General features: G+C 42.3%; 1 protein-coding gene across 5 annotated transcripts in view; it reads left to right on the forward strand.

Moving 5' to 3' along the window:
* The window catches only part of SCAI (suppressor of cancer cell invasion), a 106,904-nt gene extending 93,407 nt beyond the window's left edge, over positions 1 to 13,497 (forward strand). For 4 of the 5 annotated variants that reach the window (XM_075015394.1, XM_075015395.1, XM_075015396.1 and 1 more), the window contains 4 exons: positions 2,003 to 2,075; positions 3,744 to 3,917; positions 4,136 to 4,236; positions 5,678 to 13,497. In XM_075015394.1, coding sequence (XP_074871495.1) covers positions 2,003 to 2,075; positions 3,744 to 3,917; positions 4,136 to 4,236; positions 5,678 to 5,827 — 498 coding nt within the window. In that variant the 3' untranslated portion in view covers positions 5,828 to 13,497. The remainder of the gene's footprint in view (positions 1 to 2,002; positions 2,076 to 3,743; positions 3,918 to 4,135; positions 4,237 to 5,677) is intronic. The other variant, XR_012648341.1, reaches the window with a different exon arrangement.
* The last annotated feature ends 4,292 nt before the right edge of the window (positions 13,498 to 17,789 follow it).

Below are 17,789 nucleotides of genomic sequence, written 5' to 3' on the forward strand. Positions count from 1 at the left end.
GCATGCGACTCTGGGCATGCATGCCCTCTGTAGGGGGGATCTTGAGTGGGTCACGGATTCCCTCATTTGGGCTTGCATCTCGCATGAATTGCAAACAATATTTTTGGAAGAAAGTTGCTTTGTGAACTCTAAGCAAGAATAACTGAATCCTATTTAAATGGAGACCTGTGGAATTTCTGTGTGGAAGATAAGAACACCTGTCTCTGCCTGGGTTCTGTGCCTCGTTGTACTCTGTGTTTGATCAGTAAGCCAAACCTCTAACTTAACGCAGTGTATTCATTGTTATGCCAAAGTTTATGAACCAGCCAGCAAAAGAAAAGAACAGGGAGAGACCTCTGCTCCCAGAGGCCGTGTCTACACGTGCCCCAAACTTGGAAATGGCCATGCAAATGGCCATTTCGAAGTTTACTAATGAAGCGCTGAAATGCATATTCAGCGCTTCATTAGCATGCGGGTGGCAGCGGCGCTTCAAAATTGACGCGCCTTGCCGCCGCGCGGCACGTCCAGCTGGGGCTCCTTTTCGAAAGGGCCCCGCCTACTTCGAAGTCTCCTTATTCCCATGAGCTCATGGGAATAAGGGGACTTCGAAGAAGGTGGCGTCCTTTCGAAAAGGAGCCCTGTCTGGACGCGCCGCGCGGCGGCAAGGCGTGTCAATTTCGAAGCGCCGCTGCCGCCCGCATGCTAATGAAGAGCTGAATATGCATTTCAGCGCTTCATTAGTAATCTTCGAAATGGCCATTTGCATGGCCATTTCGAAGTTTGGGGCACGTGTAGATGTAGCCAGAGAGTGTAAGGGGAAGTGGCTACTCTGGTGTTCCTTGGCATTGTTAGATGTTAGAACTTGTTGGACATAGTTGATTATATGGACTCTGCTTTTTGTGACTCTCTTGAACTCAGGCAAGTTAGTGTGCGTGTTTTGAAGTAGTTTTGTAAACAGTGTCAAGGGCTTCATTTCTGGCCTTTGGGAAATCTATTACCATTCATACAGCAGTATATATAGTTTTCAGAGAGAGGCAAATAGTGGAGTGCCCAGCCATGTGAGTATTTCCTAGCCCTCAGTAAATGCAAGGCCCATGTCATTGCTCTTCAAGTGTGACTTGCAGTAAGTCTGTGTAACTAGTGCTATTTGCAAATATCCCTGGGTGAACTGTGAGTGGAGATGAAATGCTTTTTAGGCAGAGCACATCCATGCAGACAAAGGTTTTGTGCAATTGTGTGAAAAGTCAGAGCCAGTGTAATGACTTCTTTCCATGCCGCTGCTCTGATCCTGTCAGACAGGACAGTAGTTTGACATTTAAATAGCACTACTTAGCAGTATTGACTAACATGAATTGTTCCCAGAATGCCAAAAAGCGGCTGTCTGCTCTTGTGCACTCTTTCCATCTTTGCTGAAGAATTTAAATGGTGATGAGAGGTGGGAGTCCTGCCACAAAGTGACGTCCCGCTCTTGGAGATGGTAGTTGTTAAGAAGTTAGACTCAGTACCATTATGAAATACACTTCCTGGGCTGGTACTCTGAGACCTGGTGCCATCAATCTATTTTAGCTACACTATTTGTGTAGCTGAAGTCAACATATGAATGACAGCATCTTGTATGTTGTAAAGCTGATGGGGACTGTTTCTCTGTCTGTGCTGGTAACTCTTCTTACTTTGGTGGAGTACCAGTGTACACAGGAGAGCCCTTAGAGGTCGGTTGATTGCCTCTAAACAGATGTGATAAATCAATGGCCAGTGGATCAGTCTCTGGCATAGTGTAGAGATTCCCTGAGAGATGTAGGCACTGCCCCCGTTCTGTAGTCAGCAGGGCTGATCTGCAGGAAGGGTGTCTGCTTGGTTTTGGCATTGGTTGTAATGGGTCGCTCCTGAAAAGCAGTATGTTTCGGTTAGTGTGTGTGTCTGTTTCCCTTGCTCATTCCCTCTTTAGTTGTGTGTATTAAACCTATATTGAGGTTCCACTCAACAAGACAAAATGACAATTGATGTTGTAACTGTTCTGTTACAGAATTTCACAAACTTATTTGGACAGCCACTGGTGTGCTTGCTTTCTCCAACAGCATATCCGAAAGCATTACAAGGTATGAAGGTGTTGCCTTTCCTTGCAGCTTCACTTGTATTACTTTATATTTGTCTTATGTAGTTTTTAATGTGACATTTATCAGCTTCCAAAGTGATCACTTCTGATGCATTCTCCTCACTTGAGGATGACCCCAGCGGGGGTGAGCAGTGCCTGAAGCAGCATAGCAAGCCAACTTTTCAGACCATTCATAGTGAATTACGTTAATATGGCATTATTCAACTGGAGTCTGTCCAGGCAGCTTCAGCAAGTGCCAGAGAGGAAGCTCATGTTGCAGGTACAGAGCCGCCCAGTCACCATCATGGTGCTGGGGTCATAATTCACTTTTTCTATTATTGGCATTTGAGGGAAGCTTCACTATGAAGGGAATACCACTAAGATAATGCAGCCTACTCTGTTCCAGGAGTTGTTCTAAAGACCAGCTGTAGAATCTGCATTTAATAGTCAGTATGCAGAAACTCTGGCACTAGTTGCAGGTTTTGGAGGGTTTCTTAAGGAAAACAATTAGTGCACCTCATGGGAAAATGGGCTTCCAGTATGGGCAGGTCTTAGACCAGAATAGTTCTGATAGTCTCTAGGTTAAAGATGACCAAGGTCAGCTTTTCATTAAAACAGACTTCAGAATGTGGCCTGCACTGGTCACAGATTGTACTTATTAGAGATCAGCTGAAACCACTGCAGCCATTACTTTAGGTAGCAAAATAAGTATTTGCTAAATAAGAATTAGATACATATCACCTTGCCAATACCTATAACTGTGAATGGTTCTGGTGTGTCGTGGGGGCTGCCAATTTTACTGCTACTTCCCAGCATGAAGTCCAGACTGCTGACATAGTTTGAGATACGGGAAGTGGTGCTCAGCAAATGAATGCATGAGAGAAGTTGGAGACTTCACAGTTGCTTGAAGGTAAGTTCTGTTATTTGCTAGAAACTTTTTGAGTAGAAAATACTAAAACTTTGGTTCAAATGAAAACTGTTTACACAAACAAATTCTGATTAAATAATAGAACTTACCTTTTAAAAAAGTGAATGTCTCCAGTGGTTTTCTTGTTAGTATTAGTAGTGTACTAGTAAATACCTGTTGTAACTCTGAGATGCTGACAGTTACCTAAAGGGATTTCCACAGTAAAATACTTCTCTAGCTTCTCTCTTCTTTCTTGTCTTACACTGTTAACAGAGACAGAAACACCTCCAAGGACAGGAGGGGGTTTCTGAAGAGTAACAGGGAGAAAATGAAGGGGCATTATGTGTGTTTTGGGTGGAGGACCATATATAGCCAAATTTGGTAATACTGATAAACTGTAGAAGAAAGAAATGTCATAAATGGACCCATCGTGTAAACTTATATAACGTTTTGCATTTTAAGCTTGACACCAATGGTATTAAAACCATGCAGAGAACTGGAAAGATTTAAACCTTTCATAAGCATGTGGGCTCTCCCATACTCCTAACATACAGAAAACTCTCAGGAAGCTTGAGTACTATTAGGGAGTGCATTGCCGGGAGAGCTGGCCCCCATTACAAAGGCTGGGATGATCTTTCCTTGAACGCTGCATACTTCTGCCTCAGTTGGAGAGGAATGGAGGGGCCCGGGGCTCTACCCTGTGGCAGGGACAGCTCTCCTGTTTCACCCACTGAATGCATCATGTTGTTGTTTGTTGACTTTTAGATCAGTCTCAGCGGGGTAGCCTCTTCACCCTCTTTCTGAACAACCCTTTAATGGCATTCCTATTTGTCTCTGGATTATCAAGCATGCGCAGAGGATTGTGGGAGAAATGTCAAGATTACCTTAGAAAAATCAACCGGGATATTGCCCAGCTGCTGACCCATTCTCGCTCCATAGGTATGCCTTTAAAAGACCTACATCTCAACAGAAATCTTAGTGGCACAAATTGAGTTAGGTTTCTTATCTGCTTCTTTTTGCTCAGCCTTGCCAAAGAATAATGTAAGTTGTGGGGGAAAATGTAGGATTATTCCATCTGATTTTTCCCCAAAGGTCTTTTGCCTCAAAAATTACTTTCTAGATCTGTTTTCTTGAAGTGTCACCTTCTTCCTCTGCAGATCAGGCCTTTCTTCAGTTTTTTGGGGATGAATTTCTTCGCTTACTTCTAACAAGATTCATCTTCTGCTCAGCCACCATGAGGATGCACAAAATTTTCCGGGTATGCAGGGAAAACAATTCTCTTCTGAGAATCACCAAACAAATTCTGTTTGCGTGCAGAATTGCCTTGTCTGGGGATTAAAGGGCTCTTACGTAATTTCTGTGGCTCTTCTGACTATCAGCTTCACTAATGCTGCTCACAGGGACTCCTGATGTGCTTAAATTAGTATTCATTAATCTGTGTATGAAGCATGTAGTGGGTAGTGTTAGCTATTCTTACAAGTTAAAAGGCCTTTGCATGCAAATGCTCATAACCAGTTTTTAACAACATATTCCATCTGTCTTCTAATTACATACAGAGCATGAAACATGGGACTCCTCCCACCATTTCTGAAGTACATGTTCTAGTACTGGGCATACCCATAGCACATATTCCTTTATGTAGCACTGTAAGTGTACACAGCTATGTGTATCAGGAGCACTAGGTCAAAAAGTTAGTAAGAGGATCTCTTGGCCCCCAGCCTGGAAAGGTTATAAGCCAGAATGGTGGGTGGGCTTTAAAACTTGGAATGCATAATTGAACTCATGACTTTCAAAGTGTGGTAGCTGAGTGATTTTGTTTCTGAGGAGAGTGAGGGTGCCACACTTCAGGCAAGATATTAACAAACTGGAGAGGGTCCAGAGGAGAGCAGTACAAATGGCTGCAGGTTTGGAAAACCTGGCCTTTGAGGACTGGTTTAAAAAAACCGGACCTGTTTAGGTTTGAGAAAAGACTGAAAGAAGGAGGTTAAGTCTTCAGTTATATGACGAGCTGTTTATCAAGTGGGCATTGATCAGTGTGCTCCATGTGCATAGACGGTCAAGCAATAGGTGTAGGTTAGATGTTAGAAAAAATTTCCAAAGTATATATGTCCTGCAAGTTCTACAGTGGGCTTCTTGGATGCAGAAAATTGGACATCATGACCTCTTGCAGGGTTTTTCAGTACTACACTTATGTGATTCTGTGACCTTAAAGATTACAGGGGGCAGAAAGATGGTTCCCCTGTTGCCAGGAATGAAGTCTGGGTCTAAGATTATGGTATTAGTGCATCCTCTTTGAAGCATATTGTGAGTGCTGGCACACAGTCCTAACTTACCTGCTTGATATTTGAGCATTGATGAAAAATATCATATATGTAGTCAGCACACATTTAAAATATTACTTCCTCATGTTTCATTTTATTATGTGTTCATGTAAACATGCCTGACCATTCTCGGTTAATGAGGCTTTGCTACAGCCACAGTAACCTATAGACAGTAGGTTCGATAATTAGAAAATTGGGGCCACTGTCTGTGTCAAGGGAGATGGCTGTGAAGATCAGCATTGTCACTTCTGCCAAGATCTGACCACTTCTGTGGCCTGTCAAACAGAGGAGCATATTTTTAAATTAATTGGCATTTTATACTTTTTGTTCTGTACTGTTGGATTATAAAAATAATTGTGTATTTTTCTCTTCCTCTAGCAGGAAACTCGAAATTACCCTGAATCTTATCCCCAGCTGCCAAGAGATGAAACAGTGGAGAACCCTCACCTCCAAAAACACATTTTGGAGTTGGCTTCCATCCTGGATGTTAGAAACGTGTTCCTGGAAAACACCATTGATGACTATTAAAAAGAACATTTTTGTCATGCACCAGGGTTTCCCTAGCCACAGACTTTGAATGGTGCAGTTTTCTAATGTGAAAATCCACAAAAGGAGTTACTTGATTTTATTTTGAAAATTAGGACCATTATTTTTTTAAAAACTAAACAGCTGTTAACCCAGCTGCCCCTTCTGTATGGGGTCAATTTTATAAACAAATCTTTTCGCATCTTTTAAATGTTAAACTATGGAATCCCTGGAGTTTTATTTTTGGTTTTGTGGCTGAAAACAACCACATATCCAACAATTGATCCTAAGTATAAAGTCTTATTGGTCACTTTTAGCCCACTTTATGGAAATCCTTTATTTTTATACAGTTTTAAAAAATTGGAGGCAAAAAATGCAAATATAAAAAACAATATTTTATCCCCAAAGTGTTTGGACTTGAAATGGTAAAGCTGGAAACACATAATGCAAACTGGCAAGAGCAATAAAATAGTCCTTCACAACAAATATATTTTTCTCAATATTAGGTGAGTAGTTAGACAAACTTGTACTAAAACAAGTGGCAGTTGGACTTGTGGGTTTGGAGTGCAAATGCAGAGGGATCTCCTAACATCTAGTGATCCTTGTAAATTAGTAATTTGTTTTCTACTGAGCAGCGCTGTTGGAAAGAACACGAGTCACCTTCTGTCTGCTTCAGTATATAAACCACAGGCTGATGGAATATAGTACAAAATTAATAAAACTGGCCCCATTTCCTCAGTTCAGCAAAATCTGTCCCACTGTCCATGTCTTGTATCAGAGCCACCATCCTCCTGAGTCAGTCAGTAGAGCTTCTTAATCACTAGGAGGGCAGGGGGAGTGGGTGTCTCCCTTTTCACCTTGTTGAGTGAATGAAGTAAGTGTCTTCCACTGCATTCCCTGCCTTTGAGTCTGTGCCCAGAGTTAAACCGGGCTCCTGTAGTAGTTCTGAGTTCTAGCCCCTGCCAGCAAAGCAGCACCTAGGGTGTGTCTACACTAGCCAGCTACTTCGAAGTAGCTGGCACAATGTTGAAATAGTACGCATCGCGTCTACATGCACCTTGCGGTATTTCTACGTTGAAATCGATGTTAGGCAGCGAGACATCAAAATCACTATTCCCATCTGAAGATGGAAATAGCGCCCTACTTTGACGTTTCACATCGAAGTAGGGCATGCGTAGACGATCTGCATCCTGCTACGTCAAAATAGTGGGGTCCTCCACGGCAGCCATCAGCTGAGGGGTTGAGAGACGCTCTGTCCAGCCCCTGCGGTCCTCTGTGGTCGCCGCGTGCAGTAGCCCTTAGCCCAGGACTTCTGGCTGCTGCTCCTGCAGCAGATGGGAGTCCAAGCTGCGTGCACAGCATCTGCAACCAGTTGTTGGCTCTGTGGATCTCATTCTGTGCAGGCCGAGTGTGTCTGGGAGGGGCCCTTGAAGGGAGCAGCTTGGGGCTTTGCTGGCCCCTTATTTTGATGGGGAGCGCTTGTGTGTATGGACGCTCCGCATTTCCTTCCGGGGCAGCTCCTTTCAATGTTCTCCGTTGCTACTTCGACATTGAATATTGATGGCACCAGCCCTGAGGACGTGTGGACGATACATGTCGAAGTAGCCTATTTTGATGTTCTTACGTCAAAATAGGCTACTTCGACGTAGGGTGCTAGTGCAGATGTAGCCCTAGAAAGTAGCCTCTTGGGGCTTCTGCTGTTGCTTACTCTAACAGTGGGATGATCTTTCATGGGATCCTTGTGACTCAAACAGAACTGCTTTTTTATTTATGATGGTTAAAAGGTGCTGCCAGAGAGCACTGCAGCTCTTTGTGCATGTGGTGAAGTCCCATCACCTTCCCCCACACCCCTGCTGGAGTGTTGAGTCGCAATCTCACAGCATTTTCCAAATAAGCCACAGGAAGGTTGAGTAGAGGAAATGTGTGCAAAGTGCATAATCATCAACGAACACCAATACAAAAGTAGTGGGGATTGGTTGTATGTATCCCAGCTTCTATTGTGGCACTTTAACTGCACAATATAGTAAACCCTCAATTTAATGGACCTGGATTTAACATACTTCAGAAATAATGAATGCTGTCCGCCAGCCCTGCTCCTTCCCCCAATAAAATGCCAGCGACTCACCAGAGCCACTGGAGCCACCAGAGCTGGAGCTGTTGGGGCTGGAGGAGGTAAACTTGGTTTCTGAGGGAGTGCCCGGCCTTGGACTGGTGATGAGCAGCTTGTGGCAGGCGAGCCCAGATGCTGTGCTCTGTAAACAGCTCAAAGAGCCTACTGCCGAGCTCTCTCTCCTCAGCCTGCTATGTTCCTCCCAGGTCACAGATGGAGCACTCCCTAGTGCACCTTCTAAGGTGCCTCCAGTCCTGTGCAGGTTTGGATTTAACAGACTTTGAGCATTAATGTACACCCCTTCCTCCCATTAGTCTGCTGAATTCAGGGTTTACTGTAATTTCACCTAGACCTGGATAACATTTGGGAGTGGTCTATGAAGTCTGCATCAAGGAACTTAATGATCTGTCAAATTTGAAGTTTAAGCAGGGAACATGCTTGCTGGAGAAGTGAGAGGGTAAAGCTGCCAGTGCAATGCCCCCCTAGCTTCAGAACAAGCTCCAGAAGCTCTCGTACCACTTGATAGAAAGGTGACATGGAGGGGAAGAGTGGTGAACTGGGACGATAGAATTCTGGCTTCTGTGAAGCAAGTGTTCTAGACCCCCAGTCAATTGGCTTCTAGGCACTCCAGCTTTGAAACTGGCTCTGCTTCGCTTACTGGCAGTAAAAAGAGTCAGTTTCTCCCAAAGCCAAGGCTGAAGCACAATACATTTTTGAAGGCACCTGGGTTTGGTTTTTAATTGAAAATGCTCATCCAGGCAAGTCTGTGGAGATACAAATTTTAATTTTTGTATCTGAAATTGCACAGTGGATTATCAAGTGGCCTGAAATGACCAGTCTAGAAATAGTGGTAGCAGAGCAAACTGTGATTGTCATGTTTCTATGTGAATATAAGGTTGCACAGTAATTTGGTTCTGGAAAGACTGCCTTTTGTTTATGCATGGCTGTGGTGCTCTCTCTTCATGAAGTCCACTAAGGGTGCTGCTCTGTACTTTAATGCTGAAATCCCCAGTTGTGTAAAATCACCGTGCTGGATTCTGTTGTGTCCTTAGTGAATCTACTGTGTGGTACCAGTGTAGAATATTGAAGCTGTTCTGTTATGTTCTGTGGTCATTGTTCCGATGCTGGAGAAGGAGGAGTTGGAGTAGCCCTCTAATGTTGAGGTCTAGTCCAGTGTTTCAATTTTAAAAACATTTGGTGGCTTCTTTAGCTTGGTGCCTATTTCAGTGGTCCTCTTCACAGAATTACACAGTGAGGTAACCATCTTCTGATGACAGTCTGGAATAGCCAGCTGGTGAGGGTGCTAAAGGTCAGGATTGATGTCCATCACTTAGCACTGCTGTTGGGGAGTCCCAGGCAAATTAGCAACAAGTGATACAGAGCAAGTGGTAGGAGTAGAACTTCCATAGCATTTGCTGGCATCATGCTGGGATCCAGCCAAGTCCTTCACTCTCCTTGGCACTAAAAATCAGTGGACGATTATTAGAAAAATCGTTTCTTTGCACAGACCTCCAGTTGATGGTGCAGTTCTCTTCTGTGGAGTGGTGGTTCTTTGGTCATCCTTTAGCTGAGATTGAGTTAGTTTTAAAATAAATGTGTATATAGTCAGGGTTTGTGTGTTTTATTTGCAGTACGCAGCCAGCATTGGTGTGTGCTTGTAAATATGTATAGAAATATGTATATAGGAAGGTCTTGGGATAATAAAATATATATATATATATATATATGTATGTGTATACACACACATTCAAATTATATATGTACACATGTACACCAATTGGATTGCATTCCATGAGGGTGTTCTAGAAGCATTATTCAAAATGCTGTAATTAAGATTTTATGGATGCATTACCACTGTAATCCTCTATTTTCAGTGGCTTATAGTTGGTAAATAACATAACTTGGGTCTAAAAATAGGTGCAGGAGGCCTCATCCAGTGAGTGGGGTTTTGGGATTTTTGCAGATGTAAATATTACAATTCATGCTGAAATAATTGTGTGACCTGAATCAACAGAATCCAGGAAATGTGAAGCTTGAGGCTGATTTGCATTGATGTATAGTTTTTCTTTTGCCCTAACTTTCACAATGCATCCTTTGTATTCAGGCATGTTGAAGTCGTGCAGTTATATGGAAATCTTAGTAGTCACAGCAAAGGGAGAGAAGGAGACAGCATCCATGGTACATTTCCCCTCCTGCACTTCAACATTAAATAAGCTAGAAGTTGAGTCCCAGGTAACTGCACTGACCCTATTGAAATCCCATATTTAGCTTTGACTGTTGTGGTTTGATTTCATCTTCCTGTACCTGGGAATAGCGTGTGTGCATGAGCTTGGGAGAAAGGATTCTGTTAGCAAGCCCTGTTTGTGTCCTGGTCAGCCGTTCTGGAATGTGCTTTGTGAACTGATGGGAAGCCCTGATGCTTTTCTGCTCAGCTTAGATGATGATGGTGATAAGTCTCTCCTACTTATAACACATTTGTGTGACATCTGTGTCTACAGCACCAAATGGTATATTTCGTCCTGCCTCCCCATTCGCAGGATTGTGCAGCAGGTCTAGTGAGACAGGAACATACACAGAGGACTGGTATGGGAGTGTGGTTTAGATGGAAAGAATGAGCAGTTGAAGGAAAGAAATCTGGAGAGAATGAGAACTTGAAGGTTGTCATAATTCAAACATGTCATCCGCTCTGGCCAATTCTAAAAATTCAGAGGTGCACTTTTAAAGGCATCTCTCTTTCTTCTCTTGGATAGTCTATCATATTTGGTTGGTCTTGTTCAAAATACTTGATGTTAATCAAACTTGACAATGAGGATTTTCAAAGAGTGAACTTCACTTCTCTTGTTCTAAATTTGTCCCATTCAACTTTAACTCATTCACTGTATATGGTGTATGTAATTTGAAGTCTTTAAACCATTATTTGAGGACTTCAGTAACTCCACCAGAGGCTAGGGGTCTATTACCAGAGAGAGTAGGTGAGGTTCTGTGGCATGCAATGTGCAGGAGTTTAGACTTCATGATCATGGTGGTCCCTTTTGACCATAAAATCTGAGCCAGTCCCAACGTGTATACCTACTGTATGCATGGGCATGTGGATACCGCTCTATATATAGAGCATGCTTGTACATAATAGAAAAATGTTGTCCTGTTCATTTAATATTCAGAAACTGTTGGGAAGTGAAAGACTGATCTTGGGAGGGTCATGGTTATAAAAGAGGCAGGGAAGAATTAAGGGAGCTGACTTTTAAAAAAGTAGGTCTTTAATTTGCTTGCAACAGTGGAGAGAACCTGCCTTTATAGTGCAGAAAAGGTCATACAGAGAGAGCAAGCTGAACTTACGTTTAGAGGAAAATATGCAAATTTGACCAAGTGCCTGCTTTGCAGATTTCATCAGCCACAACTCCTTTATTCTGCCCATGATAAAGTAAAGGTATGATATAATGTCCCTCTTGCCTTGTACTTCTCTGCTCCTTAGGCTTTAAAATATCTGGCCAAGGTTATTACTATTGCCTTTTCCCCTAGCTTTTTCATGTTAACAGCAACAAAAACAGGGTGGTGCAGCTTCTTATGAAGTCAGTAATTTCTACCTCCTCTCCAAGCATAAAAAGGTGCCACAGTTTTGCTGTTTATGCATTAAATTCTGACAGAAAATGAAGATGCATCGACACCTTCTGAAATATATCACGACAAATAATCTTCAGCAGATAGTACTGAAGTAATGGCTGCAAGAAAACCCTTTGAGAGAGAAAATGAAGACGTTTTTCTCAAGATTCCAAGGACGTATTTAGGAATGGGAATTGAGACTACAGATGGGGCAACTTGTTATTCTTTGGAGATCTTAAAAGTTTTAGCAGCTTTGAAAAAAACTGACTCCATAAAGATGGGCACAGACACCAATACCTGCATGAGAGCCTACAGGTGCTTTTTGTACTGTGAGGGAGTATAAATAGAAGGCCCAATTCCATACAGCGTTGCAGATATTGGAGAATGAAGGCTTTATGCTTATTGTTTGGAGTTGATCCCTTTATCCATTCATTAGCATTAGAACCTTATTAGATACATAAACCTTTGAACACAATTCCTTCCTGGGAGTTAATAATTTGTCACCTCTCTGAATAGCCCTTCTATTGTAATGCTTTATCTACACTAAAGTTTCTCACCATTATAGCTTCATGGTGGCAGTTGTATACCAGAAGCCTTAATACAGAGCTGGCAGTACAAGGCAACATAGCAATTAAAACATGGCAACTGATTCATACTCAGGCTCTGACCAATGCTATAACTCGTAGATCTACGCCAGTTAGAACCATGGTGATCTTCTGGCACAAGTTTGGTACAGGTCATGCTAGCAAACTTAGTGTAAATGGACTGTCGTATGGTCTGGGTGTCTGTCAGAGGATGCTGGTGTGCAGGACTGGCATAACACTATACTGGGGGCAAAGTAAGTCTCTTGCCATTGTTGTTGAGACCCTTCACCTTAAAAAGACCACAGCTTGTTCTGTTTTGGTTTTTTTGTAACTTATTCCATTCTGGATGAGGAGAGCAAAGGATTTTTGAATTATCGAGTTGTCTTTCAGAAGACTGAAAGAAGTCCTTCTCAGTCTGCCAGTCAGATCTCCTGTAGGTACATTGCTCTTGGGTCCCAGCTTCACTTCCTGCTTTTGAGCCACAGACATCAAATACCACTTACTAGTTCAGTTTAGATACTAGATTAGTTTTCAGATCCTATTCAGAGGCATTCCTCTGCAGATAGTCTTTCAGGGACAACAAAGCCTCTCACACAAAATGAAGCTGCAGAAACCGTTCTTAATTTTATATTCAGACTGTGTTCCCTATTCTCCAATATTTGCTTACAAGAAGGAACACTGGGTACTCTGCAGATTTCTTCTGGACTCTCTTACTACTGGTTCTCAGTAAGAGGGCTAAGCTAATTTGCCAGAGCATGGCATTGCTTAATGGAACTTTTAAAAAAGCACAAGGTGCCACTACTTTCTCCTGTCCCTCCCTCTGTTCAAAAGTAATACAAGGTAAAGGGGGATGGGACTCCAGAAAGAGGAACTCCACCTCAGGCAGCCCATCCACCCAGAGAGTGGGAGCTACCCCACCTTTGTCTGGGAATCAGATTATTTATTGCTTAAGAGTAACTTTGTATTGAATTGGTTCAAAATTATTTTACAGCCAGGTGCCTGTATAACAGATTTTGGTAAAAAAATATTTTACTTAATATATAAAGAGAATTTTTTGGAGCAAATTGACTTTTCTTGCAAGGTATCTAGCTCACCGAAGCTATGTCATTCCAGGAAAACATTCTGTTGTCTTTGGGAGGAAAGACCATATTATGATAGATATAAGATTCAACATATGACCACTGGGGATTTCAGGAGGAAGTTAGAGCTTCTAAGATGAGTGAAAATTCATTACTTCATTTATCAAAAATTAGTTTCCACCTTTTTTTTTTTTTTTTTTTTTACCACTAAGTACAACTTAATAACACCACTAGCAGCTTACTGCTTCTGTTATCAATTCTAACCCTCTTGGGCCGTGTCTACACTAGCCCCAAACTTCGAAATGGCCATGCAAATGGCCATTTCAAAGTTTACTAATGAAGCGCTGAAATACATATTCAGCGCTTCATTAGCATGCGGGCGGCCGTGGCACTTCGAAATTGACGTGGCTCGTCCAGATGGGGCTCCTTTTCAAAAGGACCCTGGCTACTTCGAAGTCCCCTTATTCCTATGAGCAGATGGGAGTAAGGGGACTTCGAAGTAGGCAGGGTCCTTTTGAAAAGGAGCCCTGTTGGGACGAGCCGCGCAGCAGTGAGCCGCGTCAGTTTCGAAGGGCTACGGCCGCTTGCATGCTAATGAAGCACTGAGTATGTATTTCAGCGCTTCATTTAGTAAACTTCGAAATGGCCATTTGCATGGCCATTTCGAAGTTTTTGGCTAGTGTAGACATAGCCTTGCAGTGCCATTTTGGAAGCAGATCTTGTGCATGTGTTTGCTTCTATCAGCTGGGTCTTTGATGGTTTTCCAGGTTTTTCTCTGGGTTTAGTTATACAAAAACCTTCATTTTGCATATTTGTGGTGAGTAGGCACCTTTTAAGAGAATTCAGAGTCATAAGGATAGGTTTGGATAATCTAGGTAGCAGGCATATTTAAATCTCCACAAATGGAAACTACATGCACCCAAAATGCCTATGCCAACCAACTCACTCTGAGATGATCCACTCTAGCTGACTTACTACAAGACAGCAGCAGCAACATTCAATGGCAGGAAGGGATAAGGGTATGTAGATCATGATATATTCAGACTCAGTAATGCCATCTTAAACAGATGGAGTGACTCTCTACTGTAATTAAAGTGAGTCAACATTTACTCTGTATTACAATCCTAATGAATACCGAAGTCAGCCAAGTGTGGAATAAGCATGTCTCCACTTGGTATCTGGTGCATTTTCCCATGGAGATAAATAATTTATGTAATTTTTATAGATTTGTATTATTATTAGAAAGTAACATGCTTGTTTATAACATGCTTGGAGGTCATAACTTGCCACCTTAGTGGTATGAAAGGAATTTTAATAAACTGTGGCAAATGCTTGTATGTAATTAAAATGTTGTTGAACTGTGATGCCATTTGTAGGGAATATACAGTTGTATTTCTAATAGGCACTCTTTTCTGAAGAGATGGAAGCACAAGAGTTTTACATGTACCTATTCTGTTCCAGGTGCTGCTAGTCGATAGTGCATGTGATGATGCTGTTGGGCAACAAACCTCTATAATGGTTCACAAAGCCACTGTTTCCCTTTTGTTACATAACCGTGTCTTGTTGCCAGTTTTTGTCTGTTATGACTTGAGGTTTTAAAAAAGTTGTCCTGGTCTGACCATTGTGGTGAGACCTTTCTGGTGCTGAAGGAATCTGAGGTCGCTTTGGTTTTTACAATGTTAAAAGGACATTTTTCTGCGAAGTGCTACCAAGAAAATGCTATACACGAACACTGATTCACATGGTTGATGTGGAAACCTGATGTCTGTCTTGTGCAATACCGTATAAGCTGTTGTCTGTGTTCAACGCATCTGAATTGCTTAAGCCATACAATCTCAACCATGGAAGTTTCCTCATTTCATCCCATCTGATAAATCTCTTTCCAGCTTAAGTCTGTTGATGTGGATGATACTTCATGTAGTAGTTTGTGCAAAACTGAGAGATTATGTAGGTTTCAATGGAAAATATCCCAGCAAGATAGTAATGGTGGGTTTAGAACTGCCTAATTGCCAGCGGCAACTTGTTCTTCAAAGCGTAGTTTGCATATGTGCCATCCTTTTGCTTGCTGCTGGGAAGACTTATTCCACTGAACATACTTTCCAATTTAACACTGTGATTCTGTAAAGAGCTGATACAGCACCAAGGGAATGAAATACTGTAACATCTGTTGCATTGAAGACGATATGAGACGTGTGGGTTTTTTTGCTATTAGTGTGACATTTTCACATTGGTAAGTGTTCTCTCAGAATGTGACTACGTTAATCAGTTGTGAGCTATTGTACATTAATTTTGTATCTGAAATCCACTGCAATTATGTGTATTACCAATATAAAATAAACTATTTGCTTAAACATTTCTGGGTTTCCTTGTGTACATCTGTACCAGCTCTTGGTGAGCTTATGCTCATTGAAGTGGTGGTGTCAGATGAAACCCTTTATAGTTAGGCAAAGGTTCTGTCATTTTTGGCAAGAGAAGCTGATCTTAATGTTCAGCCCCCAAAGTCCTCTTAGGCAGAGTTAAGAAATAAGTTCCTCCAGAAAGCTTGTTGTTGCATCCCTTCTGCACTTTGTCTTGTTGTTGCTTTGTGTGTTGGTACTAGTAATCAAGTATGGGTTGAACCCTTTAGTTTGGCACCCTCAGGACCTGAGTGGCGCTGAATGAGAGAATTTGCTGGACCACAGGAAGTCAACATTTTCTAGCAGCATTACCAACGCTTCCACTGCTTACTGAGCTCTTAGGAGATATTTAGGGGTAAATTACAACTAAATAATAGCAAGAACACAGACAGACCAGGACTGTTGACTGTAAATGAACTTTATGGGACCACAGGAAACTTGGTCACACCCATTAAGTGGTCCTCCAGCTAACTAAAATCATGCCAGATTACAGTGGTTCAGTCTGTACCACCTCTTCCTAATGGCATCTGGCTTTTCAGGGCTGTTTGTATTATGCTACAAGCACAGCAGATATGAATCACTACAGTTAAGGTTACTTTACACTTTTTCCCATTTTTAGTTTCTTATAACTTTGCCAAACTTCACACACTCAAGCTCAAATGTTCCATGCTGTGTCGGCCTCAGATAAAAATAAATAAAATTCGGCAAAAAAAAAAAGTTCAGCTGCTTGGCAAGTAAAAACATTCTACCAATATTAAAACCTCTCTCTCTTGTCTTGCGAATGCATGGACCTCCATTCTTCCGATCAGGGACTTGGAAGAGCTGCTAAATTTCTAGGATTATAGAAGGCAATCTTAGCTGAGTTGAGTCTGAAAAAATTGCAAGGAACTCATACACGTTAGATATTTTTAGTTTGGCTGTTAAGTTTTCCATTGATACCATTTGTATTGAGCTTGCTCTAGCCCAGGCTCCAAGGGCTGAACCATGCTTTTCTTGCTGTCATTCCTTCTGGCACCTGTACTCATCAATGGTACCACACACACAAATGTAACATGGAGCAACCCGTCTGGCTCTGTAGATCCCTGGTGAGCATTCAGGCAGCATGGAAAAAAAAGCTGACTCAAAATGCCAAGGCTGGGGAAAAAGGGGGACAGCCTAGGTGGCAAACAGAAGCAAGTAGATAAAAGGAAGAGTCATGATTCTGGGATGCATTAGCAGGTGTGTGGTGAACAAGACACGAGAAATCATTCTACCGCTCTACTCTGCGCTGGTTAGACCTCAGCTGGAATATTGTGTCCAGTTCTGGGCACCCCAATTCAAGAAAGATGTGGAGAAATTAGAGAAGGTCCAGAGAAGAGCAACTAGAATGATAAAAGGTCTGGAGAACATGACTTATGAAGAAAGGCTGAAAGAATTGGGCTTGTTTATCTTGGAAAAGAGAAGATTGAGGGGGGACATGATAGCGGTTTTCAGATATCTTAAAGGGTGTCATAAGGAGGAGGGAGAAAACTTGTTCTTCTTGGCCTCTGAGGAGAGAACAAGAGGCAATGGACTTAAACTGCAGCAAGGGAAGTTTAGGTTGGACATTAGGAAAAAGTTCCTAACTGTCAGGGTGGTCAAGTACTGGAATAAGTTGCCAAGGGAGGTTGTGGAATCTCCCTTGCTGGAGATATTTAAGAACAGATTAGATAGATGTCTATCAGGGATGGTGTAGATAGTGGTCGGTCCTGCCGTCGGGGCAGGGGACTGGACTCGATGGCCTCTCGAGGCTCCTTCCGGTCCTAGTGTTCTATGATTCTATGAATAATTAGATGATATTCCCTTCCAGAATCAGGACTAGAATTGACTATTGTGGAGTATTAAGATTCCTCTGCTGTCAGGCAATACCTGTGAACCTCCCCAGCGAAATATATGCCCTTTCCTATGCAGGTCACTCACATTGTTTCTTAACCATTGGCTATGTCTACACTAGAGTTTTGCCATCAAAAATGGTGGAGCATCCATGTTTCAACAGTAAACCAAGAGAATGCAGCATTCTTGTTGACAGCGTTCTGCTGCTTCCCCATGAGGCAGACCACCACTGTCAACCGCCAGTCTCGACACTGGGGGCCCCCCAGTGTCAACAGATAGGGCTTCTAGCCAGCTCTGCCTGCTGTGTTTCTGGTTGGCTGTTTTTGTTGAGAGCATTTGGGCAGT

Source organism: Carettochelys insculpta, chromosome 21 (assembly GCF_033958435.1).
Source record: "Carettochelys insculpta isolate YL-2023 chromosome 21, ASM3395843v1, whole genome shotgun sequence".
In the NCBI taxonomy this organism is placed as follows: domain Eukaryota; kingdom Metazoa; phylum Chordata; order Testudines; family Carettochelyidae; genus Carettochelys; species Carettochelys insculpta.